Source organism: Rhodnius prolixus, unplaced genomic scaffold, assembly GCF_049639745.1.
Source record: "Rhodnius prolixus isolate KJV_2025 unplaced genomic scaffold, Rpr scaffold_4, whole genome shotgun sequence".
Lineage (NCBI taxonomy): Eukaryota > Metazoa > Arthropoda > Insecta > Hemiptera > Reduviidae > Rhodnius > Rhodnius prolixus.
Window position 1 is genome coordinate 35,502,350 of NW_027411614.1, and position 16,300 is coordinate 35,518,649.

General features: G+C 32.7%; 1 protein-coding gene across 2 annotated transcripts in view; it reads left to right on the top strand.

Moving 5' to 3' along the window:
• Positions 1 to 16,300, top strand: part of nrm (neuromusculin) — a 380,564-nt gene that overhangs the window by 350,861 nt on the left and 13,403 nt on the right. Inside the window, exons 10-16 of one of the 2 annotated variants that reach the window (XM_074132269.1) lie at positions 6,973 to 7,151; positions 7,246 to 7,560; positions 9,451 to 9,717; positions 10,259 to 10,615; positions 11,504 to 11,764; positions 13,157 to 13,414; positions 15,212 to 15,247. In XM_074132269.1, the coding sequence (XP_073988370.1) occupies positions 6,973 to 7,151; positions 7,246 to 7,560; positions 9,451 to 9,717; positions 10,259 to 10,615; positions 11,504 to 11,764; positions 13,157 to 13,414; positions 15,212 to 15,247 (1,673 nt within the window). The remainder of the gene's footprint in view (positions 1 to 6,972; positions 7,152 to 7,245; positions 7,561 to 9,450; positions 9,718 to 10,258; positions 10,616 to 11,503; positions 11,765 to 13,156; positions 13,415 to 15,211; positions 15,248 to 16,300) is intronic. The other variant, XR_012459736.1, reaches the window with a different exon arrangement.

A 16,300-nucleotide genomic window follows, 5' to 3' on the forward strand; every position in this document is an offset into this window, starting at 1 on the left:
GTATTAGAATTGATGAACGATTTTGTTTCGTTAACGTTATCGTTGTTGCTTGGGTATCTCTTTTTTTCCCCTATGCAGCACCTTCTTATCGCAACTGTGAGGCTTTTACTGATAAGTTCGTTCCTCTTTGGTTAATCAACATCAGCTAGAATGGGGAAACAAAAGTCCCCTTTACTCTAGTAGAGACAGTGAAAGAAAGAATCTTCTTTTGTAGTGTTCTCTCATTTCATTCTTTTACTTTTTTTCATCGTCTTCTTTTTTCTTTAGCATCGAAAATTTCAACTCAAATATTTCCATTAAATGAGCGAACCTATTAAATTTCTAGCCTATCGTTTTTGGCACGCATATGTTTGATTGCTTTCTTTGAACTTGCACCTACGAAACTGGATATAACCTATAACATTTTAAAACTTTCTGTTAAGATATTATTTCATTTTTCAATCCTCTCCATTTTGTTCATATATATTTAAAAACAGTTTTTAATCTGCACTATTTTTAGAAGTGTATTCAAACATGTTTCAACAAATCATTGTTATCGCGGAACAGTCATCTTCCGTACTAATCTCCTCCTAGTTCTAGAACTAGTTATCTAGAACTAGATAACTAATTATCTCTTAAAAAAGACAAAATGTTCATTTAAATTTAGAATTAAAATGGTGAATTGTTTATAAAATACTTACGGGATAATCCTACGTTTACAAATCGTACGACCAGTGGCCATATCTATATACGATAGATAGTAATGAAAATGAGGATAGCCTTCTTGGTGGACAGAGAGATGTCTATTGGCCAAATCAAGTGAATAGTTGTCCTGTCCCGTTGATAATGCGCTCGTTATAATGGCCTTCACAAGATTTCGTTCACTCATCACTGGGTGTGTTTCCCGTCCCTTCATAATTCTATTAATGCCGCCCCCACACACAGACACACGCGCGCAAAAAAAGGTACTTTACTTTCCTAACAATTTGTGCTATTGTTCATTACTCAGAATTAAGAAATCCTTGAAGTAATTAATAAGCACTACGTAATTCGAAGAGGTGTATCGTAGTTTGGGTTTGTTGAGAATCGGTTTTAGATGAATTAGAATCAGTATTTTTACAGGGCTGATGGAGAAAGCATCATATTTAACTGAGGACCTTAAACCTTTGTGTATATTGATTGCTGTTTTCGGCCCTTTTTACGAGTATAGGCTGGAATCTTGATTTTTAACAAGCAGATCATTGATTTTATCATCATAGTAAGCATCAGTTTCATGTATTCGATCATTTTCGAATTTTTTTCCATCAACAGAGAATTTGACTTCCTCTATGTTTGATTCTACACTGCAATTGCTGGCCCGTCAGTAATTAAATTGATGTTTTTTCTAATCAATTTGTAATTTTTCGTTTGCTTATAATTTCGTTTTTCTGTAAAAATGGCTTTGCCTTTTCTCTTCATCATCATCAGCAACATCAATTTACTATTCGGTGAAACTTTTACTTGCATTTAGTGGTTATTGCATCAAAGTAAATTCTAATAATTTTTCTGATATTAATCTCCTTCATTTTGTGGTCATTGATGTTACCAGTGTTCGCGCATTGTGTTATTTATGAGGTGTGACTATTAAATAACGAAACTATTGGTGTAAAACATTTTATTTTAAATTTATAGTTATTTAGTTATTATTACCTTCAATATACACCACTCCCCTATCCCTACAACGCTCCATGCGAATTTACCATTGTTCGAAACAGTGCTGGAAGTCTTTTTCTGTCAGCTCCTGCATGACGCGTGCAGCTTTTTCTTTTACAGCTTCAACGGACTGAAATCGTGTTACTTTTAATGCAGATTTTGACTTTGGGAAACAGATAAAAGTCACATGGGGCCAGGACAGGCGAATAAGGCGGATGGCCTAAAACTGGGATGTTGTACTTTTGGCTAGAAACATTTTGACAGACAATGCAGTGTGAGCCGGCGCGTTGCCTTGCTGGAGAACCCATGAATTGTTCTTCCACAAATCGGGTCGTTTTTTCCTTACTCTTTCACGGAACTGAGCAAGCACATCACGGTAGTAATGTTGATTAATTATAATCGATATTTTCATCCGTTTTGGATGTGGACGGGCGACCCGGGTGGTCATCATCTCCGACGTCTTCTCGGCCATCTTAGAAACGCTTGAACCAATCAAAAACTCGCGCGAGTGATAAACATTCATCGCCATAAACTTCTTTTAATAAAAGATAAGTTTCAGTAGCGGTTTTATCAAGTTTTGATGTAAAATTTTACGACAATTCGTTGCTCTACTACATGTGTAGCATGTTTTCGGCAAAACGAAACTAACACGTTTGTGTAAGAGCTGTCGTTTGTTCCGGTCAGACAGATTTCTCTACAAACACGTGAGACGCTGCAATCGAAAGAGAAGGCTTTTACGCGGCACAGCTGTCGGTCGTTAGGATTTGCCGCATGCGTAGTTTTTCTATAGCAGCATCAGTCTCTTTATTTAATAGCCACACCTCGTATATGATAAACTGTGCGAAATCAGGTGTTAGAATTAGGTAAAGCAACCATGAATCCTAATTAAAATAATGTTGACTACCAAGAAAGAAGGTCCAAGTTATTTTGGACATGTGATAATTTAAACCATTAAAATTTATGACCAAAGTTATTTTAATTAGCTCAAAAAAACAAAAAGTGGACAAGATGAAACCGTGGCTATTTTATGAAAGAGGAAGAAAAAACACTTGGACTCATCCCGCTGGATAATAGACGGGGAGCCCAAAGTGGAGAGTAGAAAATTAATTTAATTTAATGTAACAAATAATCCGGTCTGCCACTCGTATAAAATACGATAATGAACGCTATTTTCGCATCTCTTTGCTTTACCTGTACACTAGTGGGCGCTTTTCTGGCTTTATTTCTCTTAAGTTGGGTCACTGCATAAACCAGCCATTATTCCAACCAATGCAGGTCCTATGCTTAAGGTTACCCTTCCTAAACCTCTGCACAGGAAAAGAGGGGTATGTAGTTTAATGGCGTATTTTCATTCCATTTTGAATGAGAAAGTTAGGAGAATAGAATGATGTATCCTTCATTGTTTTCATTTTATTGTAAACAATTTGTCGAATCGCTAATGCTCCTTACTTAGTAGCAAACTCTACCTTGCACCAAGATTTCCTTGTTACCCTATGTTTCGGAAGCTGCAAGGATCCTGTTATGTTAAATTCCATGCCTCAATCATCTCACATCCTAATCCTCTAGTATCCCAACTTACCAGGTAATCCTCCAAGACGGTTCAAGCGCCGGTGGCCAAACGATCTTCTCAATGAAGTTAGCGGCCAGTGTACAATAGTGAACTGTTCATGCTACTCATGTTTATACTATGTATCATGTTTTATCAGCTTCATTTATTACAGAAATATACTGCAGTTGTGAAAAATAAATAAAGTAAAAAAAACAAAAAAGGTAAACCAAGTAATCAGTAATGAGTGTATTAGCAGTGTTGTTGTTTTTAAACATCAAAGAGAATTATTTAAATTCTATATTCTTTTTAATGAATTAAAATAGCTTTATCGTTCAAAGCAGCCACATCAATGATTCCTCATTTGAAAGTCTGATTTTGTTTTTTGGTAATGCGACAGTTTTCCTATCAAAACCATTAAATGAATTTAGTTTTTCTCTGTGATCACTCAAGTGATATAAACTTTGAAATCAATTATATTTTTCAATAGACAAATTCAAAGATATATATATATATATAAAAAAAAAGTATTTTTCTTAACCTCTCGCGCTATTTTGGCGTGCAATGTACGTCTTTAATAATTTTCTCCTATACTGAAAATAACATGCTGTACTACTTGCTACATTTTATTATTTTACGTGTTGGTAATACTGTACTTAACTCTTAACTAAACACCGTCATTAAATAGTAAAATTAGTGCAATTACCCAGAACTGCCTTTTTTATTTAGTCGTACATATTAGATTTATAACGGTATAATAAATTAAAACCTAGTCAGTATTATAATAGTTTCATTGTTATTTTTAGTAAGTATTATCCTTATTCAGATCCCTAAAATGGATAATGATAGTGAAGGTGTGATATTATTCGACCACTCTCAAAAAGAAAGTGAGAAAACATTGTTCGTTCATTTCGGAAAAAATCTATAATTTAAGACGAAGAAGATGGAACTGTTTGGGTGTGGAAAAATGAACCAAATAATAATAAAGTGTGGCATTTCTCGAGAATTTCTGGTATAGAGAAATCAACGCTTGAAGTTATGGGACAAAATGTTGCACCCTTACAAGTAGTCAATGCTATATTGAAAGCATATTTTGCTTTTTTTTTTCCAGTGGGATGGGCACACATTTTTGCTGATTAATTAATAGCGCAAGAAATCAAATTATGTTTTAAATAGCTATTATAGTGTTAATCTAACTTGTAATCTGTAAATAATAATGTGATAGTCAGGGCCGGATTTAGATGAAAAGAGGCCCTAGGCTGTTCCACTTATGAGGCCCTTTCACCTCCCATTTTTAAGTTTGTAAATTATATGAGAGATAATAAAATACATCACTTCTGTGATATAACACTAAAATAGTGTATTAGTTTTTAGAATAGTGTAATTTTAATTTTGCTAACAATTTGAATGTACCTCTTGGATCTTGAGGCCCTAGGCTGAAGCCTAGTTAGCCTATAGGAAAATCCGGCCCTGGTGATAGTGTATATCGCAAACCCTTCTTTCTGAAAAGTGAACGTTCGTCTGAAATCAGTCGCTGATCTCACAATTAAGGAGGTGGGTTTTCTTCAATTAACGGATCTTTAAATACCATTCTTATGGATTCTAGGAATTTAAAAATTATGTTTTGTTATATCTTGGGCAAGGCAGTTTCCTTGCAAAAATAAAAAAAAAGATATAATTATTATAGTACTTAAAATCATGGTACTTTATTTTTTGATTAGTGTTTCTATCTCTTCATACTGCCTTAGTCCAAAAGAGGGAACAAGTATAAATTGCACAATTGCTGTTTGCTAGACTCATTTTACAGCTTTACTCGTTGTACTAGCCGCAACATGTGTACATCTAAACAATTTCACCTCCTCCTTTCTATCTTACAAAATGAAAAATTATAGAATGTTGAAAAATTACTTGTAGCAAACTTAAGGAAAGCAAAAACCATCTTGGACAGATAGACATAGTGTTAGTACTTGAATGGTCAGGCAAACAGACGAATTGGTGCCAAGTGAGAAATGGCCAAGCAGAAGACCTCTAAAGCTATATTGCTCCTTAGTTAGTGGCAAACCTCACTGGGATCCTCTCTTTTACTAGAAGGGATAGTGGGCTGAGGCAAACGTTAGTGTGTGGGTTTCTCTTTAGCCGCAAATAACTCGGTGGATACGTCCGCTCAAGACAGTCGGCTGATGAACAGTCTGTCCGACAGATGGTAGGACATTACCGGCTTTCTCATTCCATCTAACTCTCTCTTGCCCTCTTCTAAACATTCTTATTCTACCCCTAAGCTTCATTGCAACCGCATCCTCAACTTCCACAATGTCCATGCACTCATTCCACGCATGCTTTCCTTGATCACTACTTGACATTCAAAATTTATATCCTTCTCAACTGTGAAACACTGAATAATTTGTTACTGAATACTTGCATGGTTGATTCTAAAAATTTAAATAAAACAATTAAAATGAAAACAAAAAGACAATATAATTTATTGTCTGTAATTATTGGAATGTGAAAGTATTTTCTTTATTCAATATAAGAAGCCAAATTAAGAAAGAATTGATAGAATTTTAATTTCAAATAATTGATCTACATCTTAAAGTGAACTGACAAAATTTAGTGAAGATAAACAGGACTCAGATCCTCCTCATCTCTCTCGGGAAATGGTAGCAGAATCTTCTTTGTAAGGAATTAATTATTTTTTAAAATTGTGAAAGATCGTGGAGCCAACTATTTGTTAGAAAGGTTTTTATGAACGAGTAAAGTATTCGCTTGGTCGCATTAGAGTGGTGTAATTTTTTAACGATATATAACAAATTTTTTTCTGGAATTGAGTTCATTCCTGAAAGGAATTGTAATTAATATGGGAGACACAAAATTCACAGAGAAACAAAGTGTTTTTATATTTGTTCAGAGTAATATTTTTGTAGAACCGTTCAGAGTTTTTACCTTCAAGTTCTTCTTTGGCAAAATGATTTTTTTTTGGCTTTGCGCGCTTCGAGTTTAGACTATGATCGCAGTAAACATCTCCTTGGATGGATGCTAAATTTATGTTAACCTCATTTTTTTTTGCCTAATGAGGAATTTAAATAACAGTTTAACGCGTTTAAACAATAGTCCATAAAACTAAACCAGTTAATAAATAAACAACAGATGGTTGTCAGCAAATAGTGAGACCAGTAGCAATGGATGCTGCTTCTCCACTAGTGGCTACATTAATTGGTTGAACTTAGACTAAATTGGCTAACCGCATGGATCAAAGGACATCTGTGGTGGCGTAATTGACGTTGTCTGTCTCTGTTCTGACCAAGTGGCTTCTATACCATTATATCATAGTATATCAACTAACTTTAGTGAAATACCTTTCTATTCTATAATAATTATCAGTGTATTACTAATTAATTATTATATTTTTTTTTTATATATAGAAAAACTCTAAATAATGTAATAGATCTTGGGCAACTTTACTTATTGACATTTTTATTTACATTTCACCACAAATTTTGTATGTTGATTTTAACTTCGATTTGTTTAAAAAGTGGTAAATAGAAATATTTATAAAACTCGTAGTGCCTTGATTAAACTTTGGCAGTTCTTTATAATTGATTGATATTGTAAGACATTTCCCCCCAAAAAACTTAAAAGTTGCTTTTAATCCTTACTTCATTTTCAAGAGGACTACTAATTTTATATAGTCTTCATTTTGGATTATTATATTTTATTTTACGTTGGATCTACCTAATTTTTTTTTATCTTTTTTGCAGGTTGCGTGATGAAGAAGAATTTGAACTTGATCCTGACCATTTTGAAGGAGGAACAATCGAACAGACTACCCTCCTAATAAAGAACTCTACTCGTCATGATATTGGCGCATACACTTGCATGCTGGGAAATGAAGTAGGAATTAGCCAGTCGCATAATTCTGTAGAAGTATCTGTTTATTGTAAGTTTTTTTTATTAATTTTCAGTTGCCGCCTTAAATCATTTTATTAGAACATTGAGTAAATGAACTATAATTTTCATTTTGTGACTTACAGTCAAACCATTGGTCAATTTAACAATAACCCCACCGTCGCCGGTAACAGAAGTAGATCGAGTAAACATCACAATGGTATGTCAAGTAGCTGCTGGAAATCCGGACATTCTGTTAGCTGTACGTTGGTTCTTAGATGGACAGATTTTAAAAGAATTGCCAGATTGTGCAGACGATGATCCAACTTTTTGTGATATTGATCCTAGTAAATTATTATTAGAAGATGTTGCACGCAGTTTCCATGGCAATTATTCTTGCATGGGTAAAAATCAAGCTGGTTGGGGACCTATGTCTGCTGACACTGAATTAGTTGTTTACTGTAAGTAAATTATTTTAAACTTTTATATTCTATTTTAAGCCATTTTAGTAATTTTAATTTGAGATTTAATTGTTGCAATATTAACTCATAAAAAGTTAAAGCGCTATTTGTGTAATTATGAGTGCATAAACGAAAGAATTATTAAAATAGAAATGAAGATGTTTAGACAGAAGACAGAAATTATTGGGATTTAAACAACCTTGTTGTTGTGTGTATGGGAGATTTTAACGGAGGAGTTGGAGTCGGTAATTTCGGAGAAGATATTAAGAATGATAACGGCTGTAGATTAATAAGTTTATGTGAACAGCTAAATATGAGCGTATTAAATGTTTTTTTTATAGTCCCAAAGAAATTCACAAATATTCCTGGCAGCCTGGCACAAACCTACCAAGAAGTTAAAATCAATAATTGATTACCTTACCTTGAGAAAGACTGGTAAGGTTAAAGTGGAAGATGACAGAGTTATGAGGAGAGCAGAATGTGGATCGAACCACTTTCTCTTAAAAGAAAAGTTTCGATTTAAATATAAATCACTCGTCTAAAAACCCTGGAAATCCCAAAAGGAGTGATGCTACTCAAGAAATAGTTCAGTATTCAATTGAAAGCATGCAACTTCAAGACTCAGTAAAAAAAATTGTATAGTAATAGGCTAGAAGAGAAATTGAAAAAGCCTAGGCTCAATAATGGGCTGTAATGCCGATTATTATCATTATCAATTATATATTTAGTAATAGCCTTTTTTACACTTGACAGGCGATTTCATTTAAACACTTCCAGAGTGGCCTTTAGGATTATTGAAGCCAAATCCTCTTCACACTTGATTCATTTTACTTTTTTTTAAGTGTTTTGCAAAAACCTTTAGTACTTAACTAATCTTTCTTTTTATATAATACTAGATTTTATGTAATATTGCTAAATTAAATTAATGGTATCCGAATTTCTCTTCTTTTTATTGTTCGTGCGCATCGATCTTTTGGCCATTAGCATTGTCTAAACATTGTCCTACACAAACCGTGGCCGTTCCAAGAGAGATAGCCCATCTTATCAGAGTTAATGTAATTTATTTCGAAATACAAATCTTCGTCAGTGTTTATTGAGATTTTTAATGTAATTAATAGAAACCAGTTCAACTGAACGGTGTAACGATTCCTCCAGCTGACGTAGTACGATACTTAGGTCTGTACATTGACAAGAGACTCACGTGGAACCCACATACTCGACTGAAACGACAAGACGTGAACAGACGCTACAAGCTACTTACTAAACTACTTGACCGCAGATCCAAACTCGACTTGAATCACAAATTGACTATTTACAAAACACTGTAACACCCATATGGACGACATACGGAGCTCGGAAGTGTGGAGCTCAATCAAACCTTCTAACTCCAAACGCCTGCAGACACTACAGTCAAAAATCCTACGGAAAATCGTGAATGCTCCTTACTACATTTCTAACCTTACAATACACACTGACCTTCACATCCCTTTCGTCACTGACCTAATAAAGTCTCGCTACCGCAAATTTCACAGCCTCCTAGCTCTCCATGCTAATCCACTTGTACAACAACTCTCCTCTCTTAACCTTCCAGACAATCCTCCTCGTCGACTGAAGCGAAAATGGCCTAGAGATCTGTTGTGATTAAATCATTGTGAAAGAGTTTCACCAGTGGGTGATTGCTCTAACCATGACATTACAAGAGAACTGAACCAGTAAGATCAAATTTACTTGATGCAACAATTGTTGCAGTTGTAAATATACAAATAAAGTGAAAAAAAAAAATTAATAGAAAGTAAATGAGACTCAGGAAATGTGTGTGAAAAGCTGATATAGTGCTTTTAAAATAAAATTCTAGTAATAATAATTTTTTATTTATTTTTTCTTATTCAGATCCTCCAAGTCCAGCAAATTTAACCTTTTCACCATCTCGTGTCGTGAAGAGAGGTGCTGTGACTTTGACCTGCTCTGTGGCCGATCTAGGCAGGCCGGACAACACCACATATAGATGGATGAGAGGAGGACACACAGTTTTTGATGTGACCACTGCTAATTGGACTGTAGATCCAGTTACTCTAGAAACTGAGGCCAATTTTACTTGTGCAGCAGTAAATTTGGGTGGTGAGAGTGAACCAGCCGTAGTATATATAAAAGTTTTTGGTAAGTTGCGTGGACAAAATTCATTTTAAAGTTAAAGATTTCAGTTTTTATAATGTTTTAAAAATGTACACCAAGAGTAAAACAAAAACAAAAATTGTCTAGGATGCTTAAGATGAACTTTGCAATGAAAATTGTATTATTGATTTTTATCCATCATGATTATTTCTTTATTTTTATCCACATTCCAATTATCATCCACCTCCAGAGAGAGATTGGTCAATTTTCTAAATGAATCTTATGAACTACTCTCTTTACGATACTGCTCTCTTAATTTTTCTGATTTACCACCATTCACCGAAGTTAGATCTGATGAAGCCCAATCTTATCAGGATGAATAAGTTCATTATGATGGATAAAATTAATAATATAATTCTACTCTTATAATTAAGTTTTTAAAAGTATATTAATTACTTTTAATTGTACATAGTAAACCATCATTTTTGCTGTAATAGTAATTTGAATCCTTTCTAATTTCTTTATTAATTGATTTTTTCTTAAATTATTACTTTATTCTGCCTAAACAAGTTTTGAAAATTTCCAGCACCACCTACTTTCATCAATCGTCTACCACCTTATTACGGAGCTTTGATGACATCCCAAAGTATCAGCATTACTTGTCGAGTAGAATGTTCACCATTGTGTACAATTACTTGGCAGAAAAATGGACACCAATTAGAAACTGGCTCACACGCACGTTACTATGTACTCAATTCACTCATTCCGCCTGATACTAGAACTAATGATTTTGAATCAGTGCAATCTACTTTGGTATGGAATATGACTGCCTGGCCTGGTGGTGTTTTGGATAGACTGACGGACAACGCTAATTATACTTGCCTTAGTACTGGCAATGCAGTTGGCTCTGGTGTTAAAAGTACCACGTTCTTCGCAGTAGAGTGTTAGTGTTTATCTACATTTATTTACATGTTATGTTAATAATAATCGTTGAATTTTCTAATAAAGAGTGAAGGACTGATGAATTAATGATAATATGTTTGCTGTTAGTATGTACATTGACACGAACAACATATGAAAGATTGCTTGAATTAATAATTTTTTTTTTTTAATTCTTGTTCCAACTAAAAAAATTGACTGTGTTTCTGACCTTAGACTCTCTGTTTCTTAAAAGCTTATGTCTTCTAACAAAATAAACAGTCATAATTTCATTTCATGTACACTATTACCTACTACTTTTTCAATGGGTCCCTAATACGTATGTTAATTTATTTATTGGCAATTAACAATTCTGCAAAGTAAGCTAATGAAAAAAGCCGTACATATTGAATAACTCTAATATATTTGGTTTTCCCTGCATAACAACAAACCCTTGGAAGTTATTTTATTTAATTTGAGCAAAAGTTCGATTCCGTTTGAATTCCCCTTAATATTTTCTACTGTGATACCTTAATTAGCTTTATATTTTGATCCAAAGAATTTGGTTTCTCTGACTTTCAAATAATGTATATAATATCTATTTACTATTCATAAAGTGTCCAAATATTTTAAATCGATCCTCATTAGCGAATAAAATTGCCTATTAAAGGCAAATTTCAATATAAATAGTTATTATTTTTTGTTTGTGAAAAGAAAAACGCTCCAATAAAATCAAAATGAATCCATCACTATATCCTTGTTTATATATAGCGATTACGTACGATGTATAAAACTATCAAAATTTATTTTTATTTTTTGCTTTTGGTTAACGATCCCAACAATTTTTTTTTTTAAATTATAAATCAAAAAATTGAATAAAGTAATCAAAAATACAATTAAAAAAATGTTTCAGATCCGCCAGAAAATCTGACTGTTTCAAATAAAGTTGTAAACGTAATAGAAGGTAATGTTCCTGAAAAAGTTCTCTGTAATGCAAAAGCATATCCAGAACCTTCTTTTCAATGGCGTCGTGAAGGAGATGCTGATATAATAATTAAAGGGAACGCTTTGATTTTAAATTATCCTGTACCACGAAGAAATGGAGGCAATTACATATGCGAAGCGTATAATCGTCATGGGAATAACACTAAAATTGCCTACATTAATGTTCTGTGTAAGTTTGATTAAATTTTCTTTTATTTACAAACCCTTGGCCAACTGGAGTCCAGGTAACTGTAGGAAGAGGTGATTCTAGGTAGCTATAGGAAGAGGTAACTCTATGTAGCTCTAGGAAGAGGTAACTCTAGTTAGCTCTAAGAAGAGCTAAGTGACTTTTATGTTCCATAAGAAGCCTACCACCTTTAGTCCCTTGATGTAGAATAAATTTTGTATGGGGCAGATCATTTCAAACTCATACTGAATATTTGTATTGTATGATAGAAAAGCTCTTTGTTTTTTTGCCTGCTTTTTTGACATTAATAATGTATTTTTCAAAGATCTTTATGTTCAATTTCGTATCACTGCAGTTATATTTATTTGTTTACCCACAACACCTACATATCAGATCGGTTCACAAATGAAGTTATAAACCATTTGTGACTTGATGACATTTTCTTAAGTGCTCATTGTTGTTCTTTGTAATAAGAGAAATTTTATTGTTTACAAATAAAATTTACATTCATGTTTTAAATATGTAGACTCATTTCTGGATTAATGATACCAACGATTTCATAGTCTCATAGCCTCAAGAAAAATTATTTTACTATCATATTTTAGTACATTAATAATTTGTTTGGCTAAATGAGACCTATAAATGTTGTATTGGTTTTATTGCACTTTTTGTGCATGAACTGCTTTCCTAATTAACTCGCAAAAAATGAAATTGTCAATTTGAATGCATTACATTTGCAGTGTTAGTCATCGTTTTACATTTTGCTAAAGAAGAAAAAATTTCTTCTCTTCCATGTGTGTTTATGCATCATTTGAATTTATTTAAAACCTTATTTGGTATTAAATAAATATTTGGATAGTCACTTCATTGCTTTTTGTGTCATCAGGTACTAAACTCATAAGTTTATTGTTTTACAACTGTTATTCCCTTATATAAGTGGAAAAGTTAAGATTTTTTATTTCTTAAAAAGTATCAAAACTTGTTTTACCAAACTTTAGTGCAATAACGATCTCCAAATATATAACGAAGAGTCTTTTTTTCCTTGTTTATGACGCTCTTCTTAAATTTAGCATTCAACTCCAGGCCCTCTTGAATCATGTAATTATGAATCCTAATTTGCCAGGTGGGAAATCTTTTGAGCAATTAAAAACTTTTGTTCATTAGAACGAATTCTCATTTACTTCATTTTCATTGTGTTTCGTTAATTTCTAGAAAAGTTTCACACAAAGAAAAATTATAAAAATAGTATATTAATTGCCATATGGCATTTTAAGTAGGTTTTTTTTGCCGGCGCATCGACGTCTATGGTTATTAGCGCCCTTTAAGTAGGTATTACAGGTAGAATATTTGGCACTTCTCAAAAAATATTAATTTTTTTCTGTTTTCCAATTTCAGATCGACCAGAATGTGGGATTACAAAAAAAGAAGTAGATGGAAAATTAGTGTTAGTGTGCCAGGCACACGCCAATCCTCCTGAAGTAGACTTTTCCTGGAAAATAAAAAATGAAAATGAAACAATAGAAGATAATATTGAGAAAAGTGGTTTACAAAGTTTATTAACATTAGAAACGCGTGTAGAAAATTTTAGAACATATTTATGTTTTGCTAATAATTCTGTCGGGATGTCAATACCATGCGAAATGGATGTAACAGGTAAAATTAATTCCTAAATTGCCTAAGTGAATTATTTAGATCAATATCAGATGTTACTAATGTATTTACTTTTTTTAATGCAATACTCCTCATATGTAAATTATTTATAAACCGTCATAATTTCAGATAATTTCATTATTTAAAACGTTTTTAAAATTTAATTATTAATAAGTTAAGATACGTGATTGTCTTTCTTTTCGAAAGGGACTGTTTCTATAATTTAGCTAAATGAATGTAGAGGTATGTGTGAAGTGTCACAACAGGATTTTGGGCCAATTTAAGTCCTTGAAGACCTTCCTGAGCAAGGCAAAGGAAGCGCTGCCTAGGTGCTGGAATCTCTGACATTTTAAGATACCCAGGCATTTGTGTAGTAGCCCATAACTGCCTCTTTGAGTTTTAAGAGCGTTTAACTGATAGCTGAGAAGATAATGATTATAACATCAAAAGTCCTTCATCTTCAGATATCAGCTGCACAAAATAGTACCTATATTCACTTTAGCTCTCTTTCTTAAGCATTCCAAAATTTCAGACCTCTACTGAACACTGATTTTACTCATACCTAATTTTAATAGCACAGCGCTTAAAATTTAGACCCTCTGAACGGAAAACTGAACCTTCTAAACTTTAGAGAGAGATCTTTTTAGATCATCATAAAGCTAAATTGGAAAAGTTACCGTTAGAGAGGATTGATGATAATTATTTATTTTGTTCAGATTCGGTCCTAATGCCTCAGTCTTCAAAGTCCCATTCATTATTTACCTGCCAGGCATCGCTCATATTTACTTCTGTTTAAGTAATTACATATATATATGTATAGATACATACTGTTTTTAAGCAAAAGATGAACATATTTAAAAATTCAATGAATAAGTTCATGTTAGATTGAAGCATGAATTATATTTAAAAATGACTTTAACGGATGAAATCAGCTCTGCTTTTTATCCCAAATTTAATGTATGTAGCGCCAGCAAAATTCGCCTTTACAAATTGAATGTTATGAGAAGAGATTCATTTGGAGCTCTCAGAAGGTATTCACTTGGAGCTTATAAAGAAATACAAAATTCAACACACTACAAATGTATCGTTAATTATGTCTATAACGACTTCTACTTAAATTTGTGCTTTGGGTTAAACATTTATTGTGTTCTTCATAATAGACAAAAAAAAATCTTGTCTGAGTTATCTCAAACTATTCAAATAATTTGTTGAACTGTGATAACGACTTAATGGGGTATGTTTTTATGTAATTTAAAAAACTAACTGTGTTTTGCTGAACAAGTACTTCATTTAAGTAATAATTAGCAAGAAACAGATTAAATTTTCCGCTTGACAAAAACAACAGACCAGTTGAGTTAAAAAATATATTATTCTGACATTAAATAGAAATTAAGCTTAAAAAAGAGCTTGAAAGTTTCTAAAACCAAGGCTTATATCAAAATGTAAGTTCCTAAACTTGGTTGAAGCTTTTTGTTGAATATATTATTTACACTCATTCTTAATTTTATTATAATTTGAATTACACTTTGTAAAAAATAAAAACTAGTTACTGACATATGTACACGGGACTTATGCTCTTGCTTTGGTCTATATAAATAGAAGTTGACAATTTTTGGCAGGAGTACAACTTTCGGTTAATGGCTGGACATTTGAGTTCTGCCTCTAGTTCAACAAATAAACTAAAATACATTTTAAGATTATTATTAATTTAAATTATCTCGTACAAGTGATTTCATATGTTTGTATTGTTTTAAAGTGTTTAATTCTATTGAGTTAGTTTCATTCTATTTTCCCACTTAGCTTTCCAGGAGAAAAGTAGTAAGTTTAGTGCTTCAGGTAGGATTTTCTAAATGGGAATTTCTTGAAATTTTTAGATTCACCAATTTTTCCTCCTTCTAGAGTTTTTTCACTCTTTTTCTTGTAAACTTCGCAATCGGAATTCAATTATAAATTAGCTATTCAATTTTTTTCAAATAAAATGGTTAAGAATAAATCCATTAAAATTATTTACATCGTTAAAGTTTGTTGTGAAAGAGAGTGATTAATAGACTGCATGAAATCTTAAACATTAAATAAAAAGTGGAGGGAAAATATAATTGTCTGCATGATATTAATTTAGTAAGTAGCGAGTCTTCAATTCCAAGAAAAAGTCGGAATTTGCTATGGAAAAGTGATAAGCATGGAAATTAAATACACTGTCCTATTATCTGTAGGTTTTTTTTTTTTTTTTTCACTTTTTTCAGTTCTCTTCTTTATTGTTTCCTAATAACGTTTCTTATTATTCATTATTGGTTTAATTGAGGTTTTATGACAGAGAACTGCTTTTCTTATTGTCCTTTATAAGGTTTTTTAATTTTTAGAATTTAAAAGTATCGTGGAAGAATAAGGCGGTATTTAACAGTGCTATTTAAAGCAATGCATTAATTTCAAGGTAGACCAATGCTGCCCCTTAAGATCATCTCCAAACAGTAGAAAATGAAACTGTAGAATGAGAAGGTTTCTAAAACACATTTTTAAATGTCTATCGCAATGACTGCCCACATGATGAGACGCACTGCTTTTTGTTTTATCGTCAAAACAAAAACCAAAAAACGCTACTCATTGGTTTTCTTGCCCTCTGTCGGACTTCATGAAGGCAGTTTCTAACTGTCTGCGTTGAAATGCGGACCCATAGGGTTCTTAAAAGAGCTTTGCAGTTTTTTAACCTGTTGCACCGCTGGTATTCTGGATTCTGGAGCAGTACCCGTGCCCTGTTACCGTGATCAAACTCAACCGATTACTGAGTGAGAGCAATCATGTCTATGGCCAACATCATGCTGAGAATGACCTAAATCTGAAAAAAACCACTGCCCTCATTAGTTCTTCAACACTAAGTCTCCATAAAGAAAT